The sequence below is a fragment of the Gorilla gorilla genome, chromosome 14, assembly GCF_029281585.2.
Source record: "Gorilla gorilla gorilla isolate KB3781 chromosome 14, NHGRI_mGorGor1-v2.1_pri, whole genome shotgun sequence".
NCBI classification, from domain to species: Eukaryota; Metazoa; Chordata; class Mammalia; order Primates; family Hominidae; genus Gorilla; species Gorilla gorilla.
The window spans coordinates 75,034,452-75,048,449 of record NC_073238.2 but is presented as its reverse complement, the minus strand read 5'-3'; the positions used below and the strand labels follow the sequence as shown (position 1 = coordinate 75,048,449).

The window sequence follows — 13,998 nt, the reverse complement described above, 5'->3', positions numbered from 1 at the left end:
AAGAAGGAAAAAAAACTGTGCTTAAAAATAATGTAAACTTGAACAGATTGGTCTACATAGATCTTCTGTACCCCCCCCTGAAGATCACATTTTCAGAACTGTAAACTTTTCAGCACTAAATATTTCCCTAATCTGCTGTTTTAGGTGAAGCCTATAGAACAGATTTAACAATAGTGTTTCCATGTTTTAGCATCTACTTCTTTTTAGCTTCTACAAGTAACTAAGTACATAGATTTGAATACTAAGAAAAATGGTTTGTCAGTGACAGTAACAGAGAACCCCAAGTGTAAGAGCAAACTCAGGATATAAGAACTAAAATGAGTTGGTGAAAGCCCTTCAGTCAGAAATTTTCCTTCCAGTGCTCTTTTCTGCCTTTAAACCTTTGTGATTCTAAATCTTAACATAGTAAGTCCCCAATTAAAGACCTAGTAGAAGCCACCTGAAAGCCTAGGAGATCCTCATGCCTAGTCTGTTCAAGACCTAGCAGGAATTACATGAAACTCACAATTCCTAGAAAGATAGTGTTATTAGCCCCGCAGATTACTACTGCCTTTATGAGTCACTGCCGTACAGAAGCAGCACAGACAGGTGGGAGAAACATAAACAGTTAAGTTGCAATACAAAGTAGCAAATGCTACAATATAACATTGCTGAAGATTTATAACAATATAACGAAGCAGGGTGGGACTCTAGCTAAGCTTCTGCAGAGGCCCTGCCCAGAGAATTCTGACTGGCAGGGGCATTCCAAGGTCAACCGTATTAGACTTTACGGAGAACCTACAATCTGGTGCACTTCTTGACAATCCAGATAAGGAGAAAAATAAGACTCACTTCCCTGCCCTGGAAAAGCATAAGAGGCCAGAGAAAACAAAGTCAACGTGTGTTCGGGACCTAAAAAATGAGACTAATCTTTCCAAAGGAGGCGGGGTCATGTTGGAAAGCAGTAAAATACTGAGTTTGTAAATGAAAATATTACTAGTGTGAAGGATCAACGCTCAACCTAATGAGAAATGGGGAGAAAGGTAAATGAAAGAGCGATCCAAGATTATTCAGGACACCCTTGTGGGTAAAAAAACTGAAAGAAGAGATTCCTATTGAACAGAAACAAAACTGAAGACAGTGAGTTTTTAACTCTACAATCTTTTACATCCATGCTGTTCTGCGAAAAAACTTAACAACAATAACGCATAAGCGTTAAAGGAACCAGGCCCAGAGCCAGGCCCTCTGTGTTCAACATTCAACTCCACCACTTTCTAGCTATGTCATTTTGGGAAAGTTACTTAACAGCTCTTTGCCTCAGTCTCCTCACCTGTAAAATGGGGTGTATAATAACACAAGTGCCTTTAAAACCAGGAGGGGCTTCTTCAAAGCACAGTTGTGATTATACCCCTCTACTGATCAAAAACTTTATTCACAAAATTAAATCCACATCTTTCACGAACCATATAGATCTTGTGTAGGTTCTGCAAAACAATAAGCGCTTCCCTGTCTCATCTCCAGCAGCTCTGTGCTAGAAAGCCTTTTCCTTACCATCTTTCCAAGTCCACTTTAGGAAAGTAACTCTCCCTCCCATTCCACAGTGCACTCATCTGTTCCTCTGTACGTACGGTTTATCACTATTCCCCCTGGTTTTGTTTGGTCTTTTAATGCCTCACTCTTTCTCCTAAAGCAGTAATTGCAGAGAGCCGTTGCAAATCTTTTTCATCCCCGTTCCTACCCTTCATCCCAGAATGTGCCTGTGCAAGCCTGGGAAAAGCGTTACTGAATTAAACGGGATGATTACAACCGTAATGGCCGCAATTCCAGAAACTGCCTAATTTCGCATAATTTTGTATTGCTTTCAAATCCTGAAAATCTTGACACGAAAGGCCTCTTAAAATCAGAACACCATCCTTTCAAGAAAAGTTCTACCGAGCACCCCGAGTTGACATTGCGGTCATTCTTAGCTCCAGAAGTTGTGTGTGTGCCGCGGAGGGCAGATTCACACTGGTCCACACTGTACTTTGAAATAAGGGGCAAGAAGAGGCGGCTCCGGCCGCAGCGCGGGCTGTGCTCTGCTCTGCCCTCAACTTCCTATGGGCCCGCGGGCTCCGGCCGCGTTCGTCCCTCTCCGCCGCACTTCGTTCCCAGCCCTCGCCTCCCCTGATCCCGCCGCAGAAACACCCCCTCCCCGGAGAAGCGGCGCGGACGGCGCTGCAGGTCCTCCTCGGCGCTCCGCTCGGCCGGGGTCTGGGCCGCCACCCGCCCGGCTCGCGGCCCCCGGCCTCTCCCCAGGCCCGCCGCCCGCCGCCCGCCGCCCGGGGCCCAGGCCGCCGCCGCCGCCGCCGCCGCCTCGAGGGGACCTAGGGGAACTCGCAGGGCTCCGCGTGGCGCCGGGGGCGGAGCCGGCCCGGAGGGCCCGGGGAGAGGCCGGGGGCGGACGACAGCCTCCGCCTACCCCGAACGCACCCCGCCGCCCCCAACCCAACCGCCTTGGGGCCCCGGCCCGCACCCGCGGCCCGGCAGCCGGCGGGACTCGTCACTTACCAACCCGCCTGGGATAACGCCGCGTCGGCCACCTGGGCCATGGTAGCTGCTTAGGCTGGGGGTGGTGGGGGGCTGGGGTGGGGGTGGTGGGGAGGCCTCCTACTTGAGACCCCCCCCTTAAAAAAAAAAAAAAGAAAAGAAAAGAAAAAACTCCTCTGGTCGGCTCTGCAACTGGGCATGCTCAGTGCGGCCGGCGCTTCCGCGTGCGGGTTCCGCTCGCCGCGTTTTCTGAGCGGCCGTAGGGGCCGGCCTGGTGTGGGGCTCCCAGGCTGCGGAACTCCGGGACCTGATCCACCAAACACCGGCTGGCGGCTGGAGTCAGGACGGTTCAGGGACTTTGCCTCTTCCTCGAAGGCTTTTACTTGTTTTGGGGGGCGCTTTTCTGAGTTGCACACCTTGGAAAGTCGCGAGGAGGTTCTTCGTAGAGCAAAAGTGTGGCGTTTGCAGCGCCCACAGGCGGCCACCTCAGAGAGGGCAGGATAAGGCCGGAGGAGACTGACGGGTTGGCTGCGAGGGAACGCGTCCAGGACCGCGCTAAAAAGGTCACGTTGCGGGCAGCAAAACTCAGAGGTGTCCCCAGCCCATTCTGCACAAAAGTTTACTTTCTTATAAACACTCGTTCCCTTCACCTCGCCTTTTGGTCCGCCCGGACGCAAAGAAAAAATGCAGCTCAGGCTTTTTTGAGTCCCCGCGGGTAGATCGAGTTGCCCAAGTCGGACACCACAGTGAAAATGCCCTGGTCAGCCCAAGAAAACTTGCTTTTAGGGGAAATGGGGCAGTTGTGTCAGTGCTTGTTTTTCCTGTTGCCCTCCCCCTGGGACCATCCGTGTCCCAGCGCGGCCCTGCCACCTTGGCTCTGTACTGCCAGATCCGGCAACCAAAGCCGCTTCCCTGTCGATGCCCTTCGCCGGCGCTGTAGAGGGCTGGGGCGCAGGGTGGGTCCCTGAGTGGGCATGCGCGCCGCCGTCGCCGAGCGGCACGGCGGACGCTGCCGCGCGATTGGGCGTCCGTGACTCACGCTGGCCAATCAGAGAGGAACAGGCGGAAGGGTACGCGGGCCGAAGAGGCGCTCCCTAAAAGTTTGCTCCACCTTCTTGGTCTTTCACCTCTGCGGCGTCCCGTATTGCGGGGAAAAAGGCTTCTAAGGGGCAGCGTCCCCATCTGCCAGGTCAGGGGAAGAAGACTGTTAGGAACTTAACCCCTATCTCCGCCGCTTGCCGCTGCCCCTGCTTCTATGGGCATCATCAAAAACAGACTTGGAGCAGAGACTGCGGAACTGGGCAGAGGCGCTCTTGGGATTGGGGAGGAAATTGGCAGTTACGGAAGGAAGGGGATAATTGCCCTGGGTGGAGCTAAAATTCCTTAATACAGATTTTTGTCATTTCAGCTGGGGTATTCCGTTTGGTCTTCCCAAAAGTCATAGTTATAAAATCGCGATGCTTTCGTTAGATGGAATGCTATTGAGATTTGCTCCCAAGCATATTGTTTAGATAATTTTAGGTCAGAAGTAGCTCCATCCTGTTCGCTGCAATGTGCAGTACTATGCAGTGTTTAAGTCATACGTATGCTACAGGTATATTTCAATTTATAGTCATCGGCCATCATATACAGGAGCCAGGAATAGATATGCCATTTTAAAGGTAAATAGATGACTCAAAAATAAATTGCCAATAATTTTTATTGGCGGTTAGAATATTCTCTTACCAATTATTTACATTTTTCAGTTAGTGTAACCTGTTAACTATGAAAATGATATGTTGTACCAATCATCAAAATTTCTCACTGGTTATAAAGTCATTTGTTCTCACATGTCGTGTGATTCAGTAAGGATTTACCACTGCATGGTCCTTACAATAATAAAGTACTCCACAAAACACTAAATTCTCTTAAAGAATGGGTTTTTTACTGGAAAAATGTGGGACAACATGAGCATCCAAAAAATGGTGACAATAATTGATGAAACACATTGAATTTCTTCGGAGTGCCACCAAAAATAAAAGGAAGGAGGACAAAACCTTTTCTTTCAGAGGAATACAAGATAGTAAATGTAGAACAAATGATAGAATTAGAAAAATCACAGTTTTCCAAGTCAACCACAATTGATTGAGGAAAATTTATCAGAAGATACTAAAAGCCACAGGGTAAAAGACTAGGAGTACAGGATCTTCACATGGTCTCAAAATATCAAGCCATAACTTGCTTATTACAGAAGGGAAAATGTAGCTTTACCTTTAAAAAAAAAATCACTGCCTTAAGAGATCAAAGCTAGAATCACTAATAATGGGACAATCTAATGTATTCTGCTTACTGATGTAATGCAACTAGACATACACATCACTTAAGAAGTATTCTTGCCAAAATTGTTTAACCTGAGTTTAACCAAGCTTCTGGACAGTGGATCCTAAACCAACCCCCACACCCCCAAATCCATTTAGCAATGTCTGGGTTGTCACAATCTGAGGAGGTAGGAGTGTTGTTATGCATCTCATGGGATGCAGCAGGAATGCTGCTAAATATCCTACAAAGCACAGGACATCGCTGAACTCCAAAGAATGATGTGGCCCAGAATGTCAGTAATGCTAAGGTCTAGATGTAAGAAGAAATGTAAAGGACGTATAGGTGATATTTGAGCAAGTTAAACATGAAGACGCAGGCACATAAATCCACAATGAGGCGTATTCTCCTCTGGCCTAGACTGTTAAAATGTAATTTAAGACTTTTTTTTTTTGAGACGGGAGTCTCGCTCTGCCGCCCAGGCTGGAGTGCAGTGGCACGATCTCGGCTCACTGCAACCTCCGCCTCCCGGTTCAAGCGATTCTCCTGCCTCAGCTTCCCCAGTCGCTGGGACTACAGGAGCCTGCTACCGCGCCTGGCTAATTTTTTGTATTTTTAGTAAAGACCGGGTTTCACCGTGTTTGCCAGGATGGTCTGGATCTTGTGACCTCGTGATCCGCCCGCCTCGCCTCCCAAAGTGCTGGGATTACAGGCGTAAGCCACCTCCCCCGGCCAGAAATAATTCTTTAGAAAAAAAAAAAAAAAGAAGGCTGGGCGCAGGGGCTCACGCCTGTAATCCCAGAACTTTGGGAGGCCGAGGCGGGCGGATCACGAGATCGGGAGATCGAAACCATCCTGGCTAACACGGTGAAACCCCGACTCCACTAAAAATACAAAAAAAAAAATTAGCCGGGCGCGGTGGCAGGCTCCTGTAGTCCCAGTTACTCCGGAGGCTGAGGCAGGAGAATGGCGGGAACCCGGGAGGCCGAGCTGGCAGTGAGCCGAGATCGCGCCATTGCACTCCAGCCTAGGCGACAGAGCGAGACTCTGTCTCAAAAAAAAAAAAAAAAAAAAAAAAAAAAAAAATTATTATTTCAGATTTAAGAGATGCAAGAGACATGAAAACAAAATTCAATCCTGGATCTAAAAAATAAATGAAAAAAATAATTACTGGCGGCCAATTGCAGAAATTTGAATCTGGACTGGATATTGGATAGTATAATGGTATATGGTTTTCTTAAATGTGATAATGTTATTGTCCTTAAATTGAGAATTTTATGTCAAAACATTTATGGATGAAGAAGAATTGGATCTACAAGTTATTTGCAAATGAGTAAGAGAAATACATTTGTAAAATATATAAAACATATAAACATTGATACATGTATATAGGTAAGAAAGAGAAAGGAGGCTGAGGCAGGAGAGTCGCTTGAACCCAGGCGGCGGAAGTTGCAGTGAGCCCAGATCGCGCCACTGCACTCCAGCCTGGCGACAGAGCGGGCCTCCGTCTCAAAAAAAAAAAAAAAAGAAAAAGAAAAAAGAGAGAGAAAGGAGGTAAATATGGCAAAATATTAAAAATGGGTGAATCAGTTGGAGGAGGGTCCACATGTTTATTTTTTTTCTCTAGGTTTGAAATTTTCCAAAATAAAAAGAAGCGTGGATTACACTAATTTCACATCAAAATTTTAAATTGGAATTGTGTTCTGTATAGATAATTTAGTGTCATGAAAAATGGTAATAGCTAACTAGATAAAATGAATTTCCATTTTTAATTAGATAAATCATTGATTTACAGAAAATAGAAAGTCTACAATGAGCTGAAGTTGGGGGAAACCCTAAGGGTAGTAAAAAAAAATTGTTAGGTCCAAGAAAACAAAAACGAGGAATTAAATCTATTTCGAGTCTGTGGTAAATTAACAGAAGAGAGAGACTGGAAATCCATTCTCCTCTGTTTCACCTCTATCATTTTAGTAAAGGAAAAGTTTCTCAGACTGAAAAGGGTAAAAGAATATGGGTAAGTAAGAATAGAAGCTACAATAAAAAGTGAGATGATAAGACTGCCTGGCCCTCTGAGGCAAATTACATCTTGTGACTGTAAGCCATTTGCATCCTACGGAATACTAAAATAACCTATGAATGACAGATGAGCCAGTGCCAGAGGGCCCTATTATATTTGAAATCACCTGAAGAACCTATAATTTAAAAGAATGCTAGTTGCACTCACTTATAAAATGAAACATCACAATTTAATGTATCTTCTGGATACATTTTAGTTTCCCATATTCACTTTGATTTCAGTAAAAATCAGTCACTTTCCAACAGTTTTACCATGTGACTTTTCATAAGTATATACAAGAGGAATTGGCCTCTTTTGCTTTCACATCACAAGATACAGCTGTATATATTTTAGTTAATTCATTTCAAGCACTAAACTTTGCCATATTAAAGCCATTAAACTTACCATTTTAGCTATTTAGGACAAAGAAAGACTACATCTATTTTGTGTTTACAGCATGATACAGTGTGCAGGAACGTCTGTTTTTTAAAGAGAAGGGGAAAATGACCCCCCAAAAAACTTTGTAAACTTTTGGTGTAATTTTCATAGTTAATGAAATTTGCAAAATTACGTTGCACATTTTCTCACCTTCCTCATGAGGGAACTAATATATACAGTGGTCCATTTCCAAGACAAAGTGCCTTAAGTCGGCTTAGGCCAACAAACTACAGAAGAAACAGGATGTACTAAGCTCCTGTTTGGATAGCTGATGCCTGCTTGTCGGCCTCCCCTCCCCCCTTCCCCGCCCCTACTTAGTTGCCCTCACCTGAATCAAAGAAGTTTAGTCTAAGATGAAAGTTTACTAGCCTGCAAAATAGCTCGTTTTTTCTGTTCTTATCAGCCTACCCAGCTACTTAAGTCTTAAGTCAAATACTTGAAGAGCCTCTGAGCTAACTAGATTGCAATGCATTGTGGGCTGCAATAAAATGCAGCAAGACAACCCTAAAAAAAAAAAAAAAAAAAAACACCTAAAGCCCCTACCCAACAATCAATATGCAATGTCCAGGAAAATTGTGACCCCATAGTACTCAGCCAATGAGGAACCGGGGGAAGGACCTGTGCACTAGGGGATAAATTGCTTGTTAAAACTGTGCTGGGTGTGCCTGCTCATCAGACACTCAATCTTGCAAGACTATCATTAAAAGTCTCACTTTCACTGTTCTCCAGGTTTCTAAGTCCATTCTTTGGATTTGGACAGGTGACCTTATGTCTCACACTCAAAATTACCATAGTCTAAATATGCTACAAATCACTTACTCTCTCTGAAGCTTACCATTAACACTTGGCCTAACATGCAGTCCCCTCTTCAGATCTCCTGAAGAGCTCAACCACTGTCACTTATCCCTGGTCTTTAGTACAAAGCCACTTTTCAGCACACTGAAAGGACTCTTATCTAACTATTTTGAATTAATTTTAGAACTAACACTTCATGAGAAACTATGCAAAAGAAAAAATATATACGCTTTATTATTCACCTTTTTTCAACTAATGTTAATACTTTCTTTTAGAGTGGTCAGTAAAGTAATGAAATTCAAGGTTAAAAAATATGTTAGCTCTATTTCTTTACAGACTATTTCTGCCACTCTCCACTTCTCTTGAAGTATGAGGAAGTTTTGATCTCATATGTTTAATGGCATCTTGTTGATGAGTAATTTTCTGTTAAAATTGGTAAAAGGTAGAAACAGGACTCCAGAATATTCTGACTCCAAAACACATGCACTTAGCTCCTGTATTCATAAGGAACTGGAAATATGATAGGATCATCGGCAAGGAACACAGGATGAAATGAATGTGCTGATTTTAAATCTGAATCTAAAGTGACAAGACATGGCAATTATCAAATAGAGATTTGGGCTGGAAAGAGGTAAGGGCAGATTTGGAGATACTGATTTTAGAAGTCACTTTATAAGACATTGCTAAAGCTTTAAAAATGAATAGGCTTCTGAGGAGTTGTGTAAAAACGGAGAAGAGGCTCAAAGATGCAGCCTAAGGAACAACCGCAGTAAACAGCAGAAGGAAGAGGAAGCCACAAAAAGATAGAAAAGCCATACTCAGATTTCGAGAAGGAGAACTAGAATGCTAGAAGGACAAATAATATGACTGGGTTTTTAAAACAAATAAGCTAAATTAAGTTAAAATGTATTTGCTTGACAACCTATAGACAAAGCCTTAATAAAAGGGCAATTTATGTATGTATACAGCCAAGGCTCCTCAGCCCATCTTGCACATCAGTATTCACATTATTAACATCATGATTGCAACAAAATTTATTCAATGTGCTAAATATTTTCTAAATAAAAATGAAGAAAGAGGATAGCGGTAAAATGACCATCTTAAGGTAGCTTCGTCGTTAAGTGACAAAGCTGGGATTTAAATTCATGTCTGTCCAACACTCATACCACCCTCTTAACCAGTACACTATTCCCAAAATGTGGGACAAGTAGACATAAACAGCATTTCTACGTGTTCGTAACACGACATTAAATAACATTCACTCAATAAATATTGCTGGATCAATCCCATAATGAGAAAGCTATTTCCCCTTCCATTTGTCCAACAGCCTCAAAGAGAAGGTGTCAGTTTGGAGTGAGTTAACATCCCTTTAACACTTGCCAAACTCCATTTTTAACAAAAAGATAGCAGGCCTCAAGGTCATAATCTTCTGTAGACTACAATATCTAGCTATAATTTAATAAAATTATTTTATTTTTATTATATTTATGTTTTATACTTATGACACATTATTTTGACATTTCATTAACAGTAGGGAATAAAGTTTTCTGTTTAAATACACACAAGGCCAGGTGCAGCGGCTCACATCTGTAATCCTAGCATTTTGGGAGGCTGAGGTAGAAGGATCACTTGAGGCCAGAAGTTCAAGACCAGCCTAGGCGACATAGCGAGACTCCACCTCTTCAAAAAAATTGAAAATTGGTCAGGCATGGTGTTGTATGCCTGTAGTTCTAGCTACTCAGGGGGCTAAGGCAGGAGGCTCGCTTGAGCCCAGAAGTTCAAAGCTACAGTAAGCTATGATCATGCCATTGCACTCCAGTCTGGGTGACAGAGTGAGAGCCTGTCTCTAAATTAAAATAACAATAATAATAAATACACAGAAGATTTTTTTAAGTAACTGTTCAAAAACTCACATTAAGCAAACAATAATACAGGAAGTGTGTGGATGTGGCAAAATTCTAAGGGAGGCTTGTGGATAATTAAAATTTAGGGAAAACTGCACTATCTTAACTATCTTCCTTCTTTCTGTGAAATCCATAATTATAAACTTGGTGCCAAAGATCAGTTATTTATTTTCCACACTTCATTCCTATAACTCACTATAGCACTGATCCAAGTAATACCTTCCAGGTGATTATCCCTCTCACATAGTAGATTTTTTTCTCTCTTTCTTTTTTTAAAATCCCTATTCACCAGCTGTCAGAGCACTAGCTGTCATACTGAGTTTCGATGGGATGTTTGTAGGCCAAAAAAGTAGAGCTGAGCTTTGAAACCCTGCTCTCACAGTCCAACTCTCTTCACTGACTTTCTAGGGCTAAAAATATGAGACCTCTGAATCACCAGCAAGGAGTCACTTCTGCTCATTTTTGCTATAAAGGACTTAGGGGCAAATTTTCTAAGCGCAGAGGAAATGAAGCAGGTTTACATTCACTTTTATGCCTAAAATGTTTCAGTAATAAATAAATGCTATTTTTACTTTTCAAAGCTTTTTTTTTAAAACCTCTCTGCACATTCAAAACTGTCCAATTAACATCTATGCTCCACTTCTTGAGAACGACCTTTAGAAACAAATCAGCTCATGTAGAGGAGTATCATGTAAGCAGGGATTAAGGGAGGTGTTGGGTGGAGATCGCTTTATCCAGTTAGCACTTTTTGAAAAAACTTGGTGCATAACTCTTCCATGACCTAAATAAGGAAAGTTCCTGCAATGAGAGCCACACCTTTTTATGTATTAGATCATTTAATCCTGGCAACAAAGCTATTAGAGATGCGTGTGTGTGTGTGTGTGTGTGTGTGTGTGTGTGTGTGTGTGTATGTGTGTGTCTAAAGTCCTCATTTTGCAGATCAGGAAACTAAGGCCCAAATTTGCATGCATAGTTGGTCAGTGGCAGAGCTGGGGTTTGAGCCTAAGCTTTGGATAACACATTATCCACCCTCCAACCACCTACGCAACCCTGTCTCCACTTCCATAAACCATCCCAACATCGCTTTTGTGATTTTTGTAAATTTCCAAACCCCTCTGGATTTTAGGTGGCATGAGGAGACTTGGAACTTAGGGAAAATTAGGATTCTGGGAACAGCAAAGACTGAGACAGTAAACAAGACATCGAGATTACAGAGGCTGAGGATCTCTAAATTACAACAACAACAACAAAAGAAATCTATAAGAATGATTTCAAATAGATTCTTCAGTAAATGTTTTTGTAAAGGGTAATAAATTGGGTAATTTTATAATGCTTCAGCTTGACTCAGAATGAAAGGAGGAAAAGGTAACAGTTTAGGTATTTTTAGACAAAACTTACCCAAATGATTCCTTCAAATACCCTTCAGAATTCTAAGTCAAATAAAATCATTGCTAATTAAATGTTAACTATAATTTATTAGCGTCATCCAAATATTCACAGGCTGTATCTGCCAGCAGGTTCAACTGAGGCTACATAAGCATTTATACTCAATTTTATTGTCACTCTTCACAACATAACTATAGGATTTAAACATCATCCCCCTAACCCCTGCTCTCTCACAATAATTCATTATAGTTTTGCAAGGATTCCTCAGGGGCTGCGTAAACATGGACAGTAACAGTCCTCCACTATCTTCTGTTCCGACCCCTTGTATCTATCCACCGTTCAAAACCCACTAGAGAAAAGTAACTGTGCCAGGCACAGTGGCTCACACCTGTAATCCCAACACTTTGGGAGGCTGTGGTGGGTGGATCACTTAAGCCCAGAAGTTCAAGATTAGCCTGGGCAATACGGCAAAACCCCATCTCTACAAAAAGTACAAAAATTACCCAGTCATGGTGGTTCATGCCTGTAGTCTCAGCTACTCTGGAGGCCGAGATGGAAGGATTGCTTGAACCCAAGAGGTCAAGTCTGCAGTAAGCTGTGATCCCACCATTGCACTCCAGCCTGGGCAACAGAGTGAGACCCTGTCTCAAAAAAATAAAAATAAGAGAGACAGAAAGAGAAGTAACTGGATATTATCACACTGCAGTGACTTCTTTGAAAATGTTGTTTCTCTGCATAGAAGATTGTTACTGACCCCAAACCTGCACAATCTCAATATGTCAAGCGGCAATGTGTTCTCTCCTGTTTCTGTGCATGAAACGAGGACTGCCCCTCTCCAAATCCCAGTTGCATTTGAGTCACCTGGGACCCAGGGCAGCTCAGCTTACTCTGTGGTCTCACAAGTTCCTTTTGGAGCAGCTTTTGCTTCAGCCCTCTGGTTCCCTACAACCCAAACAAGAAACTGCATGGAACAGGGTCGAGGAACAGACACTATACTGTCCTCTGCACTCCTCGGTCTTGCTGAAACTGACCCATACATCCAGCTCATACAAGTAGATGTCAGGGAGATCACAAGCTAGGCTGTTTGTCAGACACACCTACATTTTTTTTTTTCAAGTTAAGTCTGGATTTTTAATTTATTTATTTTAAATTTCAACTTTTATTTTAGAAACAAGGGGTACATGTGCAGGTTTGCTACCTTTGTATATTGCACCTAGGTAGTGAGCACAGTACCCAATAGGTAGTTTTTCAACCCACACCCACCTCCCCACCTCCCTTCTCCAGTAGTCCACAGTGTCTGTTGTTCCCATATTTATGCCTGTGTGTGCTCAATGTTTAGCTCCCACTTATAAGAACATGTGGTATTTGGGTTTCTCTTCCTGCATTAATAATAAAGACATATTTCATTCTTGTTTATGGCTATGTAGTATTCCATAGTGTATATGTACCACATTTTCTTTATCCAGTCCACCACTGATGGGCACCTAGGTTGATTCCACGTCTTTGCTATTGTGAATAGTGCCGCAATGAACATATAAGTACATGTGCCTTTTGGTATAATAATCTATTTTCCTTTGGGTACATACCCAGTAATGGAATTGCTGGGCCAAATGGTAAATATGTTTTAAGTTCTTTGAGAGATCTCCAAACTGTTTTACATTTCATTAGTAAAATGAACTAATTTACATTTCTACCAACAGTGCATAAGCATTTCCTTTTCTCTCAACCTCATCAACATCTGTTGTTTTTGGCTTTTAAATAATAGCCATTCTGACTGGTGCAAGATGGTATCTTATTGTGGTTTTGATTTGCATTTCTCTGATGATTAGCGATGTTGAGCATTTTTTTGTATGTTTCTTGGCCACTTGTATGTCTTCTTTTGAGAAGTGTCTGTTCACATCCTTTGTGTATTTTTTAACAAGGTTGTTTTTTGCTTGATTTAATTCCTCTAAGTTACACTTTTGTCAGATGCATAATTCGTGAGTATTTTCTCCCATTCTGTAGGTCATCTGTTTACTCTGTTGATAGCTTCCTTTGCTGTGCAGAAGCTTTTTAGTTCAATTAGGTTCCACTTGTCAATTTTTGTTTTTGTTGCAATTGTTTTTGGAATCTTAACCAAAAATTTATTTGCCAAGGCCAATCGTGAGAAGGGTATTTCCTAGGTTTTCTTCTAGGATGTTTATACTTTGAGGTCTTACATTTAAATATTTAAAACATCTTGAGTTAATTTTTGTATGTGGTGAGAGATAAGGGTCCAGTGTTATTCTTCTGCATATGGCTAGCTAGTTATCCCAGTACCACTTACAGAATAGGGAATCCTTTCCCCATTGTTTGCTTTTGTCCACCTTGTTGAAGATCAGATGGTTGTAGATCACACCTACATCTTTAAAAATCCTAGCTGGGGAATATCTTCCTCTAATATTAGTTTTAATAATTCAGATTTATCATATACGGATTGTGTTTTTTATACAAATGGATAGTTTAAAATACATTGAGCCCTTTTTAAAATCAACGAACAAACTCAGAATTATTTTATAGGATATTTATAAGGTAAATCACTATAAAATTGAGATTCAGCAAACCTGGGTTTAACTCTTGACACTGGAATAACCAGGTGAA

The 13,998-nt window shown here is 42.1% G+C and overlaps 1 protein-coding gene across 5 annotated transcripts in view; it reads right to left on the bottom strand.

Moving 5' to 3' along the window:
• Positions 1-3,808, bottom strand: part of TDRD3 (tudor domain containing 3) — a 177,336-nt gene extending 173,528 nt beyond the window's left edge. For 2 of the 5 annotated variants that reach the window (XM_055360748.2, XM_055360747.2), the window contains exon 1: positions 2,527-3,443. In XM_055360748.2, the coding sequence (XP_055216723.2) occupies positions 2,527-2,567 (41 nt within the window). In that variant the 5' untranslated portion in view covers positions 2,568-3,443. Of the gene's footprint in view, positions 1-2,526 lie in introns of all 5 variants that reach the window. The other 3 variants (XM_031001379.3, XM_031001378.3, XM_031001380.3) reach the window with 3 other exon arrangements.
• Between the last annotated feature and the right edge of the window lie 10,190 nt (positions 3,809-13,998).